The sequence below is a fragment of the Leuresthes tenuis genome, unplaced genomic scaffold, assembly GCF_036924035.1.
Source record: "Leuresthes tenuis unplaced genomic scaffold, fLeuTen1.0.hap1 SCAF_4, whole genome shotgun sequence".
Taxonomy (NCBI): domain Eukaryota; kingdom Metazoa; phylum Chordata; class Actinopteri; order Atheriniformes; family Atherinopsidae; genus Leuresthes; species Leuresthes tenuis.
This window is the reverse complement of record NW_027325358.1, coordinates 20,730,136-20,744,801: the sequence shown is the minus strand read 5'-3', so window position 1 is coordinate 20,744,801 and position 14,666 is coordinate 20,730,136. Positions and strand designations below refer to the sequence as shown.

At 41.3% G+C, this 14,666-nt stretch overlaps 1 protein-coding gene across 1 annotated transcript; it reads right to left on the bottom strand.

The window, feature by feature from the left end:
- Positions 1-7,242: 7,242 nt before the first annotated feature.
- On the bottom strand, positions 7,243-11,589 carry LOC140305986 (uncharacterized protein C4orf54 homolog). Its single transcript, XM_072385049.1, has one exon. The coding sequence runs from the start codon at positions 11,541-11,543 to the stop codon at positions 7,272-7,274; it is 4,272 nt and encodes a 1,423-aa protein (XP_072241150.1). The 5' UTR covers positions 11,544-11,589; the 3' UTR covers positions 7,243-7,271.
- Positions 11,590-14,666: the final 3,077 nt, after the last annotated feature.

Sequence of the window (14,666 nt, the reverse complement as noted above, 5' to 3'; positions counted from 1 at the left end):
TGGACCTGTTCCTAATTAGAAAAGTTTCTTGTCCCCTAACTTTTCTTTTTGGTTTTATCTTCCACATGTTTCCCATAAATTGACATTCAGTGGTCTCAACAGTTTTACTTAAAACTACTGTCAACAAATTTAAGCAACAATGTACCTCAAACTGCATCAAATTTTTAAAACCATTTGCAAAAGTTAACAGATCTTTCATACCACTGCATGGATTGATCATAGCAAAATTAACTCTTGGGCCAACCAATTTTACATAAGGCGTGTTGTCCCAGAGGCAAAACAACATGTATTTTACATGGAGGTACATAGACTGACCAGCAGCTCCAAATACCTTTAAATTTGTGCTTTGTTTTTAAACATGCTAAGGAAAGAAAAAAAAAGAAAATTTACCATAGGCTTTATTTCTACATGGATGCTGGTGTGACTGAGTCAAACAAAACAAAAGGACAAATGAAGCCCCGCTGCATATTCAAATGGAAACAGGACAGGACAAAAGAAAATAACATCAGCACTTCACTGCACAGAGAGATTAAAGTGGAGAAATAAACTAAAATTCTCATCTAGATTTTATTGCTTGATAATCTGTTGTAATTTTTCAGAAAATCAAAAAATGTACGCTGAAGAGATCATGAGAAGCTGGCATTGCTGTGAGTTAGGTGAAACGACACACTTCACACGTGTTCTGTGAGTGTGCGATCTGCTGTGAAGTAACATAACTCCTTGTTGTACTCACAGAATGCTTAAATGCCACACATAACTCAAGGCCACAACCACGCACACACGTCCACTCCCATCTCATTACACAAAAGTGTAAACTGAGGCTACACAAATAGAGGAAGTTATCCTCTAAATGTCTCAGCTGGCTCTGACTCATTAGGCCCAATTCTACTTATAGTGAACTAAGTATACTGTTAAACCCAGAGTCCCAGCTCTGTTTCAAGAGAGCAACACACATGGTGTGTTTCTCTTCTATCCTCACCATAACATATGAGGAGTGTGCTTTTTTAAATATAAACCGCTTCACACAACATATGCATTCTGCAGCTATTGGCAGCATTTTGTGAGTCACGACAAAGAAGCAACACAGACTGAAACACGAGCCACTGACTGACAAGGACATTTGATTCATTTCATTCATGACTATAATATGCAGCAATGCCAGATGCATTTCATGTGACTTGTTTTACTTGGATCATCTTTAAAATGTATTAATATTGAAATATGATACTTTCAAATCCTCTTCTGACCAAACTGGAACAAATGTTGTGATTCAACGTTCACCGCACACAAATGGTCCCTGTTCTCTGATAATTATAAAAAAACAAAAATAGGATGTGTTTACTTTATTATGCAATTTAAACCTACTTAACTATGTAACTTTTACAGAACAACGAACATTTTGGACTGAGCACAATTTTTCTTGTTGTTTCTAAGTCTCTTCCTTTCAAGACGCCAAAGATCATCATGATCCTCATCGGCCCATCTTAATAGTTTGATTTGGCTGTCAGAAAGCTTAGAAATACCAAACCTTTATAGGTTAAAAATCAACTCTTAACAATACCAAACAGATATTGTTTGGAATCTATGCTATCCTTTTTGTTTTACCGCGGTTAAACCATCTATTTCCCACTGCTGGCACAGGTGGCTGACAAGTCTCTCTCCTTATTGCGACATTCTCAATATTTCCTGTAACACCCTGAGGCATTCCAAAACCAGATATTGTACCGTATGTAATCTCTTCAAGGTATTCTGGATCTGTCCTGTGATCTCGTTCCAGTTGGATGTGTCGGGAATATTGCCATGAACATTAGAAGCCTGAACAAGAGCCGGAATGATACTGTAGACGCCAATACAGATTTCAAGGAGAATAAATTCAGATTAATAAATAGATGTTTAGATCATATATATATATATATATATAGACCCCACTTGACACTACACCATCAGCTCTGGAGTGAAGCATAACAATTTGCTTCATGTCAAATTCATTGTGCTTTGACAAATGGGGTGGGCTGAAAAGTACGTTGACCTGTAAAGTGAGAGCTTTTGTGTTTGACATCTCAGGGTATTGCCACATGGAGCTGACCTGGAGCTAATTTGTAAACCTCCATTTTATGCTCACAAGCCACCAATTTATTTGTGTCTTTCAGTGAATAAATCACTTATTTCTACACCCTGATTTTAGCTAGAAATTCTGTTTGTGAAAACCACAAAGTAAGTTGGATGTGAGGCCTAACTGTGTTGTAGTTTGATGTTCCCAGGGAACATGTTGGTCCACGTCTGTCTGAACTATCAGCTGCAAGCATCCTATAAGTCCACAAAAGTCATGGTCTTTCCAAGATTTCTGTCCACTTATTCAGCTGGTCCCTGGTTCCACAATCAGGATCAGTTTGAGTCTCCTCTCCAGCAGCAGGTATGGCAACTTCCACACAACATCGAGGAATGCACCTTTAAGCAACCCACAAGATAAACAGAGCCTCGAGCATCAAGGAAATCTCAAACAGCCGTGGTGCCTTTTCCACTGAAGGGACTTAGGAATGACTAACTGACTTTGTTCTTCCACAAACCCTCCAACTCTACAGAAGAGGACCCCAACATGTGACAGTTTCCAGAGCAGAAGTCAGCAGCCAGAAGGTTGATTTTGTTGCAATGCTGTGTTTGGCCACTGTGATAAACTGACTGTAGGACTGACAGTAAATCCACTTCTCTTCATATGAACAAGTGTGATGAGACCATGTCACAGCAGACAGCGAACCTGCCTCTTTGTCAGGTACTGTAAGTTTCCATCTTACTCTACTATTGTGATACCAACAGTGAAACCTGTGACTTCTTAACAAAGAGTGTAAATAGTAGAACATCTATTGACAAGCAGGTTCTTTTATAGTAGAGTCAGTTTCAAAATTATGGTCACAACAAACCAAGAGAGGTTCTAAATAGAAATGATTTGAGTATGTTGACTTTAGTACTTCTTATTTTTCAGACAACTAACCATTCATTTTGAAGTGCAAGTGTGTGATTTTTCAAGATGATATTTTTTTTACTTTAAATGCATGGCAACATTGAACTTGATTTACAAAATGGTAGCTTGGCCAAAAATAAACACTTTAGTGTAACTGAACCAACTTGTTTCCTTTTGAATATACCGCAGGGCACAAACAATATCTAAACTGAGATCAGACTTCTAGGCAACACCTGAATGGGAAGTATTACAAAGCCAATTTATATCAGAACATCAGCCTGAGGGCGTGGTTGAATGTGTTAACTACAAAGTGCTACAATGCACACAATAAGCAAGGATAAATAACAGTACAGCACGACGGCAGAAGGTGATGGTAGGAGATGTCTCACGTGTAGATTGCAGGGATGAAAACTGCACTTACAGTGAATGGAGGCAGATTCCTCCTTCCAGAGATATCTAGAGATGACAAAGAAGACATGAGTGTAAAGCTCAGATGCAGCTCAAATAAAGGTCAGACTTTACAGGAAAGATGTTACTTGATTTTTGTTCATTTGTGCTAAACGTTGTTGTGAGCTGTTGAAATCCATGCAAGTCGATTTGTTTACATTGAAGTTATGGAGGTCGGCAGTGATCTCCACCTCCTTTTCCCCGTTTAGGAAAAGGCAGGGGGGAGGGGGCTATAAAAAGTTGACCCCCTCACAGTCCCACAGATTTGCTTCCAAGCTGGAGCTGCCGCAGCATCTGATCTCTCCGAGCAGCTGTCCTCTCCTCGCATCAGCACAACAAATACTTTGCATTGCCTGACCTTTTCCTCCTGCATCCCTATCTCAGCCATGCCCCGATGTCCCTCCACCCGACACACCACCAGCAGCTACACACACACTCACTCAAACAGGCTAAGCTCCCCTCACACCCTTACTCAACCCCATACTAGGCCCCTGCTTGCCACGCACCCAGCTGACATGTATCCCTCATGCTCATGCAGTTGTATTATTGCCCTGTCACATTAGCTGAGAATGGACTTTGGCTACGTGTAAGTGTGTATATATGAGTGTGTCAGAAACAGGGAATGGATTTTACTTTTTGGGAGGGGGTGGGCTGCAGTATGCGACACAATGACAAGATTTAGCACCATAAACATTGGGAAGGAGCCAAAATAAAAAAACATAAAACATTCAGCTAAATTTGATTAATTTGGTTTGCTGATATTAACTTGTGCTCTATTTCATATGTTTTAATTTAAGATGTACACTTATTTAAGAAGAGGAATACATATATGATCAGTTCAAATTAGATTAAAAAGTACTCAAAACTTTATTGTGCAAAAAAAAAAAGAGCCTTATATTAACCTTCACCAGAGGAATCACCAATTCCTCTGGGTTGGGGGGCAACTGAAAAACACCATCACACTGTGGAAATGCATATTATCAGATATAAGAAATGGCTACTTTATGCTAGACTGAAGTCTAAAAGGACCATCTAGACTATTATTAGTAATTTTAAAATCAAGGCACTGGGATAGTATGGAGAAGCATCGGTGCTCTGAGCAAAGCTCATTTACACTGCTGTGTTAATGCAGTAGAGTACGTTGAGGAAGGCGGCCTGTCTGCAGTCCCGACTTGTCCCCAACAGAGACTGTGTGGAGAATTTTGAAAAGAAAATGTGAAGGTGATGACCAAATACTGTTTCATATCTCATGAGTCGTTCGGAAGAATGGGGCTAAATAAGAAAAAATATGTTGTCTCACCTTTTCAGTATTTGTTGCAAGGCTGAAACGTTGAAATTAATGTACAGTTGGACACTAAATATTGTGAGTTTGTCAGGTCTGCATCAGAAAATTTGTCAGCATGATGCTGCAATAAATCGTCATCTCATTTCACGAAACTGTCATGAAGATGTAAGTTATTTTTTCATGTAACTTTTTTTTACTCCTTATTGTTCAGCGTACATAGCCCCAAAAATAACATATATGAATACAGTCTCATAGCAAGTTTTGATTGTGGAAAAACTACACATTTGACGGTTGGACGATGTTGCAGTGAAATGATGCCAGCTACAAGACCTAAGTATAAGTCTTATCTAACTCAGGACTTTTTATCACCCAAACCGTATTGTTTGGTTAAATACTTTCTGGTTAGGTTTGAGCAATGATACGTGCTTGGTCCGGGTTTAAAGAACAGCATTGTGGCTTCTCTTAACATTAGAACATCTCACAAAGTCTGCCACATGTAGAATGTACTTTTTTGGTTGAACGTGTGACAAGTCCCTGTCGTATCTGCAAAACATCAAACATGGTGCAGTTTGACTTAAGTTCCAAAGGCAACATTAGAATCCCCACTGCAATGAGTGTACCTTTGATGTAAATGCAAAGCATTTATATATTTGAAACAAGGGACAATAGTCCACTAGACTGCAACATCCCTTAAATATCGTCATATTTTGGTTTCTTTGTGCTGTACTGTGTGTGGTTCGTAGCTTTATAGGGAACCTAAATTATTTTGTGATTTGGATCAACAAAAATGTATCACTGCATTTGTAGCCCCGACTGTCCTTTACTAGAAATAAGATAAGAGGTATCAGGTAAGAAAAATTGTTCAGGCTTATTTGAGTTTTATGAAGCATCACATACAAGGAACGAACACGTTAATAAACTGTAATGCTATATCAGAAATTCAAGAATTTATAAGTGATTGATAGTTACATGTAAGGTGTCACTAGCTGGAATAGTTTCCTGTGACACCCTGAGAAAAAATTGTGTAAACAAACTCGTCTCACTCTATTAAAATAGCCCGACGATGTGTAATGTAGAGAAAAGCTCTAGGCTGTGGATGAAAATCCAATCTCCTTGCAAGTCCAGCGGAGTGCAGGAGAGTCAGGTTACCTGTCATGAAGCTACTGCATGTCTATTAACTCTGGCATGTCAGTGTTAAGGTGGCCAAGCTGGACTGCTGTTTTAGCAACATATACACATAGAAATTATGAAAAACTCAGGCAAAATCACCACATAGGTCTTTAAACAACTGGGCTGTAAGCACAAATGTGTTAAAGGACCTTCAAGAAATAAGACACCAACACTGAAAGAGACACACAACAATCACAAACCATGCAGGCCTGATTTGTGACAGTTGTTTGTGTTTCTGACACCTATGTTTTGCATCATTTGTCACTTCACGGTCATCTTTCTTCTCTTTGTGTGAATCTCTGGCTCATGTTGGCCATATGTTATGGTCATTCTAACGTCTCTTAATGTTTGTTTTTCTTCTGTTTAAATTTAGCTGTGTCCCATTCTGACTGTTGCCCTGTTTTTTCTTCTTGTGTTCATTCTGTGCCCTTCATTTTCATCATTTGGCGCTTATTTTATGACATCATATTACAAATTTTTCCTCCTTTTTGTTTGTTGTCATTTTATATCCTTTTTTTGTTGTTTTGTATTCACTTTGGTCATTTAAGATTTATTGTTGTTATTTTGTTTATATGTACTCATTTCCTTTGACTTTACGTATCTTCATATTACTTTTCTTCCGCTGGTGAATTTGTTTTCTGTCTCTTCATAGAATATCTATTATTTCTGAACCACACATATACCACTACATCATAATAAGTATTTTTTTCTGTAATTTCACTTGAGCAAAGTACTTTTTGAAACCAAATTACAAACTCAGAAAGCACAGTAATAAGCTAATAGTCAACTTGTTAAAGATTAGTAAGTTCCCATGAAAGGAAAACAGACGTAAGGAGAGCAGTTGGCTGTGATTGGTCATCTGCAAGGGGCCAAATCCGGCACTGCCCACAACTGGATACAGAGTTAGTATACACCCCCCTGAGTGCAGGATATGTCATCAACATTTTTCTTTCTCATTCTCCAGGACATTACAGAATGTAAATAAAATGCCATGAAGAATACCTACAAGCATTTTTTTAATTGTGACATCTACTGAATGATATATCATATACAGACATTTAAATATCAAATTTGACTTAATTAGACTTGAATATAGACTTCCTGAGACATTGTAAATAGCTCATTTTTAAATGTAAAGATTACTCTTCTCACCCATCTACGATTTAGGATAAAATACTTTTACATCAAAGGACCGTTTTTATGTGGTCAAGATGACGGCTCGCTGCAACAGAAGGTGTTTCCATGTTGGAAAAAGTAATGACAGCTTGTTCACACTGACACAGACATAAAACAGGAGCAGTGACAATGAAACACTCTAACACTGTGTCCCCCATTCACACTTAAACTGCAGCTCTGAATTAGCTTGTGGAATTTAAGCAAACTTACAGTTACGAAGAGAATCTCTCTTGGTCACCGATGCTCCACGACAAAGCTCATCGTTTTTCCATCAAAGGAGGGCGGGGCGATGATTCTTGGACCTTGCTGTGTTGTGATGCTGATGAGTGGCTTTCTCTCAGAGCTCGCTACATTTCCTCTTGTGGTCACGTGTCCTAAACTCACTGGAAGGTGCAGTGACCCTTGTGGAGCTTCTTCTGTTGCACTGTAATACGTGCTCTCTGCACCTGCCGTGTTTCTCTTTTTGCTTTTTTCTCCAGGTGCATCCTCTGAGTTACACGGGGACTGTGGCATCACTGCCTGGGCTGCCAAAGTGGGTGAGGGGACGAAACTGGGGTATATCATGTAGGTGGGGGCGTACGCTGCTGGGCTGAGAGCCAAGGGAGACAGAGAGAGAGGCACAGGTGTGACAGGTGCCGCAGGTGAATGAGACATGGGCACATCCACGTACTGGCCTGTCTCAGGGTCAAAAAGTCTCTTTGTTGTGGCCTGAATGGGAGTGTCCACCAAATAATAATGTCCAGTTGTGGGATCCAAAAGCATCTTGCGCTGGGTTGGTGAGACTGTCTCTCTAGTCGAGGGTGTAGGGGACACAGTGGGGACAGAAGGAGAGAAACATAACACCTGTTGTTGTTTTTGAGGACTTATTACTGCTCTTGAGTGATGGTAGATGGTTGCAGCTGGGTACTCCATGATTAAAGGGGACTTCTGCTCAGGTCCCTTGGTGACACCTGCATCCACTTTACTGAAACTGTAATTGCCCTCCCTCGTAACAGGCTCTTGATTCAACAGTTTGGTCTCATATGCATGCCCCAGCCCTGGCATAGTTAGATAGTTCTCAGAGTCTGAGCATCTCTGTGTGACGGTGGGATTGGTGGGACTGATTTTGGCCTTTCCCTGCTCCTCCATCTGGTCATGTTTCGGCGGCTCTATTTTCACTGACAGCGGAGCCACCGGTGTCTTGAAGCTTTTCATAGTTGATGATGTATTCTGAAAGGAGCTTTGTGGAAGAGGGTTACTGCTGATACGGTTCCTATTGCCAAAATGAAGGACGCTTTTGTTAGTGAATGTTTTACTTTGTTGCGATTGTGTTTTGAAAGTGTCATTGTTATATGGGACATGTATGATATTTAGAGCTTTTTTATCTCCTTGTGGCTTCCCTGTTTCTGCAGTGTTTGTTAACGATGGAGGAATCCTGACAGTGTTTGTTGTCTCCAGGTCGTCCGCTCCCTGCTCCTCACTAGCAATGAGTGACAACACGTGACTGCCTGTGACAGGCTGTGGGGCTTGAGTTTTACGCTTCCATTCCTTTTTATCAAAAACATACAACTGCTCCATTGTTTTGACTGCAGCTCTGAGCTTCTCCAATGCATCCTGTTTTGGCACTGGAGCCTCAGTTCTCCTGTCAGCAGTTTCACCTGTGAACTTGTCCTGCCTCTGTTTTGCCAGTTTGGCCTCGAGGGATTGCATCTCAGACTGATCAGGATTCCCCTGCTTACTTATAACAGTTGGCCCTCGGCTCGTGGCACACTGTGATGTATTTTCGCTTTGAGATGTTTCAGACGGGGCGTCTGCCTCCACTTGTGTTTGCGATGCCTCTGTTGTATGTGATTTAGCGTTTGTTTTAACAGAGTTGCATTTAATCACAATAGGAGATGGTAGTAAATGTTTGACTGACTCCACTTTGGCCTTCTCCTCAAGTTTATCAGCTACTTGGGAAGATTTACTGTCACTATTATCCAAAGAAACAAAGCGATATGAGCTTTTTACTAATTTACGTACATCCCTAACATGATATATTGGTGTTTGGAGCTTGCCCTTGGTGTCCCTTATGTCTCTAACAGTGAAGTTTGGAACCTTATCTGCTGCAGAAAAAACATGGCATTTGTTATTATCTACTGCCCTGAACATCTTCATGTTAGAACTTATTTTAGGGGTTAAGAGGTTTGCAATATTCAGTGTGCAGCCTTTATTTTCTTTCACACTTCTCAGGCATATTTTTATCTCAGGTGTTTTGCCCCCCTTCTCGTTTTCTTCTTTGCACTCAGTGTTTCCATCATTGCACTTTTTAGGCTCCTGTGAACCTGCAGGTGCACCTGTGTCAAGTGTGTGTTGATTATCTGTACAGTTTTTGTCATTTGAAAGAAGCTGGCAGCTTGGAACAAAGAGCAGTTTTGTCAGCATGCTGCTGGTGTCTAATCCTTCCTTTGCAGCGGTCTGTGAATCAATTGCAGATGCAGGTTCAATGTCTTTCACAGGGAGTGGCTCATCTTCTTTTATTGAATTAAATGCACTACTTTGACTGTGAATTAGTGGTGCTTTTTGGGGCTCTTCTTGTCCCTTTTCTGTATTATCAGGGGCTTTGCTGCCTGTCATCTCCTCAGCAAGCCCACATGAGCTGGATCTGCCTCCCTCTACACGTTCATCATCAGTTGAGTTAACAGTAAGTGCTGAGCCAGACTCTGAGCTTTGCCTTTGCCTCATCCTGTCTTGATCCTTTGTATGAAAACAGGGTGAGCCTGCGGGGTATGTGTCACGGATCTCCCCCCTCTCCATTTTACGCTCCTGTTCAAACTGCATCTTTTTGGAAATTACATTTTTTAAAAGACTTGACGCAAAATTTGCCCTCTTCTGTGTGTCCCCAGTGCTATCTGTGTGATGACACTGCATCTCACATCCCGACCTGGCCAGCACAGTCCCGGTGACTTCAGTAGGTCGTGCCTTCTTGGAACATTTGGGACCCCTGCGTCCATCGTGGGATTCAACATTACAGCGAAAGTTCAACGTGACTCCGCGCTGCGCTGGCTGAGCGGAGTCTTTCACTTGGATCTTTTTACAAGAAGATGCAGCTTGTTGCGGAGTGTTCTTCTTGTTTAGGGAATACAGTTTGGTAGGTGGGGTTTTAAAACCGGTCATAGATTTACCATGCCTCCTACTATCCACAGTATTATTCATCTCCAGTGTTGCGCTGGCGGTCTTGTGCGCAATCACGCTGTGCTCTCCTCCACGCGATATGTTTCCATAATTCCAGTCGACATACGTCGACCATTTATTTAGCCCATATTCCGACACAGAGGATTCACTGGATGTGCTAAGATTTATGGCATCAAAGTATGGACATGCCAAGCTTCGGAAAGACTTGGCGGTTAAGTTACGCACCTCTTTATCGGCGTCGTCCAATTCACTGATAGAGCTGGACGCTCCGCTGGAATACTCATTAATATCTTTCCGTCTCAGTTTGGTTGCAAGGTGCTGACGTCCCGGAGCAGGGATGAAATATTGGCCTCTATCGCACGGGGGGCCCGCTCTGGCGCCAGAGCTCACAAAAGAGAAATGACTCCTGTCTGCAAAGTGTTTTGTGTACCCATGTGTACTGTTGTCAAAGACACTGACAGGGTCGGCCACCGCTCTGGAAGATGTTTTAATGGATAAGTGAATTTTTCCTGCACTGTGGTCTACGCTTTGGTTTTTGCACACACTTTCATCTGAACTGGCGCATTTGTCCGAGTCACAAAGATCACTCTCCTCCTGCTCAGTGCTGACAACTGCTCCACTAAGATTAGACTGCACTTTTGCCTGACTCCTGCCCTCCAGAATCAAAGTACCCTCCTGAGTTTCATCGCTTTCAAAAGAAGCGTAATCCACAAAAGAATAGACCAAGTTGTTGTCTTCAAAGTCCCAACAAGTCCCTCGACCTAGGTCGTAATCTACGTCATGGTCGAGCTCGGTCAACTGAATTTCATGCGTGGTGATATAGTGTGACTCGTCCTCCACGGTGTCAGAGCCGCTGTGGTCGGACAGCACAGCGCTGGCGCCGTCATCAGACTCGGTCTTGCTGTTCAGATACATGTCAGTGTAGTGGAGCTCATCGCTACACACATGGTCCAGTCCAGGCAGGCGCTGCTTCTCATCCTCCGCGTTTTGATCAGAGTTGGGGAGTTTGGTTAGAGTGTCAAATGGAGACTCACCCGACTCGGGCTCGGGGACGGTGTCCCGCTTGTCCTCTGACTGCTCAATAATCTCATCTGAAGTGATTTTCCGTTCCTCCTGCTTTGAGCTGTCGCTTTTGATAACAGACAGCTGATTTCCCTCACCAGTGAAAGTCACTTTCACAGTTTTCGGGCCGTCAGGTTTCATGTCCAGATCCACATAGTTGGACTCGTTGCTGTTTGTCTCGGGGGCGAGGTCCTTACTCTTCGGCTTGTAATTATTCTTGTCGTGTGTGAGCAGCTTCCTGTCAAGTCCGGTGTCATGTCGGTAAGTGAGAGTTTTCTCCGCTGCTTCCATTTAGTCCGGTCTTACCGTCAGGTGGTCCTGGTTTACGATGTTACTCTGACACTGGACGGAAAACTCTGCAGGCTGGAGCGAGGGGCAGCGGAGGGAGCATGTGTGTCTGGGTGTATGTGTACGACTGATAGAGAGAGAGAGAGAGAGAGAGAGAGAGAGAGAGGGAGAGCGAGAGAGAGAGAGGGAGAGAGAGAGAGAGAGAGAGAGAGAGACATAGGGTAGTCCCGGGAAAATCCCATGAAACTATCAGACATTTTGCTACATTGTAGTTCTCTGGAACAAAATCTCCAGTTTTCAGCACTTCTGGAAGGACAGCGCCGCTTCAAAGTTACCTTAACAACATCCGGATGGATGGTGAATAGTGCTTTTACTTTTCTTAAGTTGTTAAATGACTTTTCATGGGGTACAGACGTGTAAAAACGTTATTATTATTATTTATTTTTTTCAAGTCACAATGTTTAATTGTAACATAGCAGAGATGAACGTACAGATATTGTTTTGTACAAATATAACCGTGCAAATACCATTTACAAAATACAAAACCATAAAATGGCAGTGTACCAATACAAAATTATATGATTTTATTGTCAGTTTACACTAAAATTGATTTGTGATCAAATCAAATTTTCATGAATCTTGAAAAAACACAAAACGTATTAGGAAGTAAGAAACTGGATTTCAAGTCTGAATTTCCATGTTCCCTGTCCAAAGATCATATATATATCACAAAGAGTGGTTATAGGAGTGGAGCAACCAGCCACCTTCTCTACATGAATGACACCAAACTTTATGACAGAACTGAACAAGAAGTGGACTCACTGGTATAACTCAACAGGATAATGACATTGGGATATCATTTGGAGAAGACAAATGCAGCCAAATTATACACAAGGGAAGATGACAACTGAGGAGCTTAAACCACCAGAGGGCAACATATCAGATTTTCAGCAAAGCTACAAATACCTTGGGGTCCCACAGGCAAATGGCAACATTAAAAAGGCTGCCAGGAAGTCAGCCACAACCAAGTGCCAACAAAGGTAAGGCAGGCAAAGTCTGAGCCATCAACACGTTTGCCCTGCCAGTTATCAGATACCCCGTTGGTATTTTAACCTAGTCAAACCCTAAGTCCAGCACCCTGAGACTTTATACTAAGCGGACAAATGGAGACCATGGTCCAATGAGTGTCAGAGCCACTATCCAGGAAGAAACAACACACATCTATGAAGCCATCAGGAAGGTGGCCCCAAGGGATGAACTGCTAAGTGAGTGCCACAGGCAGCTGAAACTCATGGAAGGGAGGAGGAAGAGGAGGAGCCATCATGGAAGGATAACCCTCTACAAGGCATATAGCATCAATAGATTGAAGAAATGGCTGATATCAGGATACCTATCAGTGGCTAGAAAAGACAGGTTTGAAAGGTTTGAAAGACAGACACACTAATCATGGCAACTCAAGAACTGACCTTGAGCACAAGAGTAATAGAAGTCGTTGAACCACATCAGACAGGACCCCAGGTGCAGGGTGTCCAAAAGGTCCTCTGAGATGTTCCACCACATAGCAGCAGGATATAAGATGCAGATAGGTACATCATACATGGAATGCCATAATCAAGTGGTGGGAATAGTGTACAGGAAAATCTGTCCCAAGTATGGGTTGGAAGCCCAAGTCAAAGTGGGAGATACCTCTAAAAAGGTGAATGACAGAGCAAGGATCCTGTGGGACGTCCAGATCCAGACTGATTAACTGGTGGAGATGAACCACATATTTTGGTGGTTGACAAACAACAGAAGAAGGCAGTAATGATAGATGTAGCAGTTCCAAGTAACAGCAACATGAAGTAAAAGAAACACAAGAAGCTAAAAAACACCAAGGCCTGAAGAAGGAAGTTGAAAAGATGTGGAGTGAAGGCAACCGTGGTGCCAGTAGTGAGGGCCATGAGCCCAACAAACTCCAACAAATCCTGGGAACAACTTCAGAGAACTCTGTCCAGAAGGGCGCAGTTCTAGGAACAACTAAGATACAATGTAGAACCCTCAAGCTCCCAGGCGTCTGGTTGAAGAGCTGAACGGTATCCAACAGCAAACAGAAAAAAAACCCCATTTTGCTTGGATCGTAGACATATACTATGGTCCCAGACATAAAAAAAACAAACGTCCGCCACTATCATACATGCAACATAGAGCTAGTATGTTAAACTGCCTGTTTTGGTGTAATAAGCAAGTCACTATAACATCAATATTTTGAGTAGCGTAGGTAATCTCACAAGTAGATTAACAATTTAATATGATCAGCAGTAGTACTGAACCCTATACAATGAAGTTAAAATCATTGTTCATTATCCTTCATGTTTGCTCAGCAGTTTATTTAAGCTTCTAAAGTCCAAATTTCCTTGAAAACAGACCTTCACTTTAAATCTACTGATCAGTACTGCAGATGGGATTGTCATCAATCCAACAATTCACTAAACTCGTGTGTCAGTGAGTGAGTGAGTCTACAGTTATCTATTTGGTAATTTACATTATTGACATTATTTTGCATGCAAGAGGTGTATATTTTGCTGTACTTAAATATCATGACATACAAGAAGATACTGTTAAATATCCATAAATTCACAGTAATACATGATAAGTTAATTCTGCAGTATTTGCTCTGTGCCAGTAACCATATAGATCTATGGATTGGGTAAATGATAAGAGCCATTTTATATCTTCATGGGGGTATCCATCTGCCAAATGCTACATGTTTTTCTTGTTGATTGAATGTTGCTACATGTTGATTGAATGTTGAATCTATCTATCTATCTATCTATCTATCTATCTATCTATCTATCTATCTATCTATCTATCTATCTATCTATCTATCTATCTATCTATCTATCTATCTATCTATCTATCTATCTATCTATCTATCTATCTATCTATCTATCTATCTGTCTGTCTATCTGTCTGTCTGTCTGTCTGTCTGTCTGTCTGTCTGTCTGTCTGTCTGTCTATCTATCTATCTATCTATCTATCTATCTATCTATCTATCTATCTATCTATCTATCTATCTATCTATCTATCTATCTATCTATCTATCTATCTATCTATCTATCTATCTATCTGTCCATCCAGCCATTCTTC

Coding starts and splice junctions, on each gene's coding strand:
- LOC140305986 (XM_072385049.1), bottom strand. CDS start 11,543: ATGGAAGCAGCGGAGAAAACTCTCACTTACCGACATGACACCGGACTT.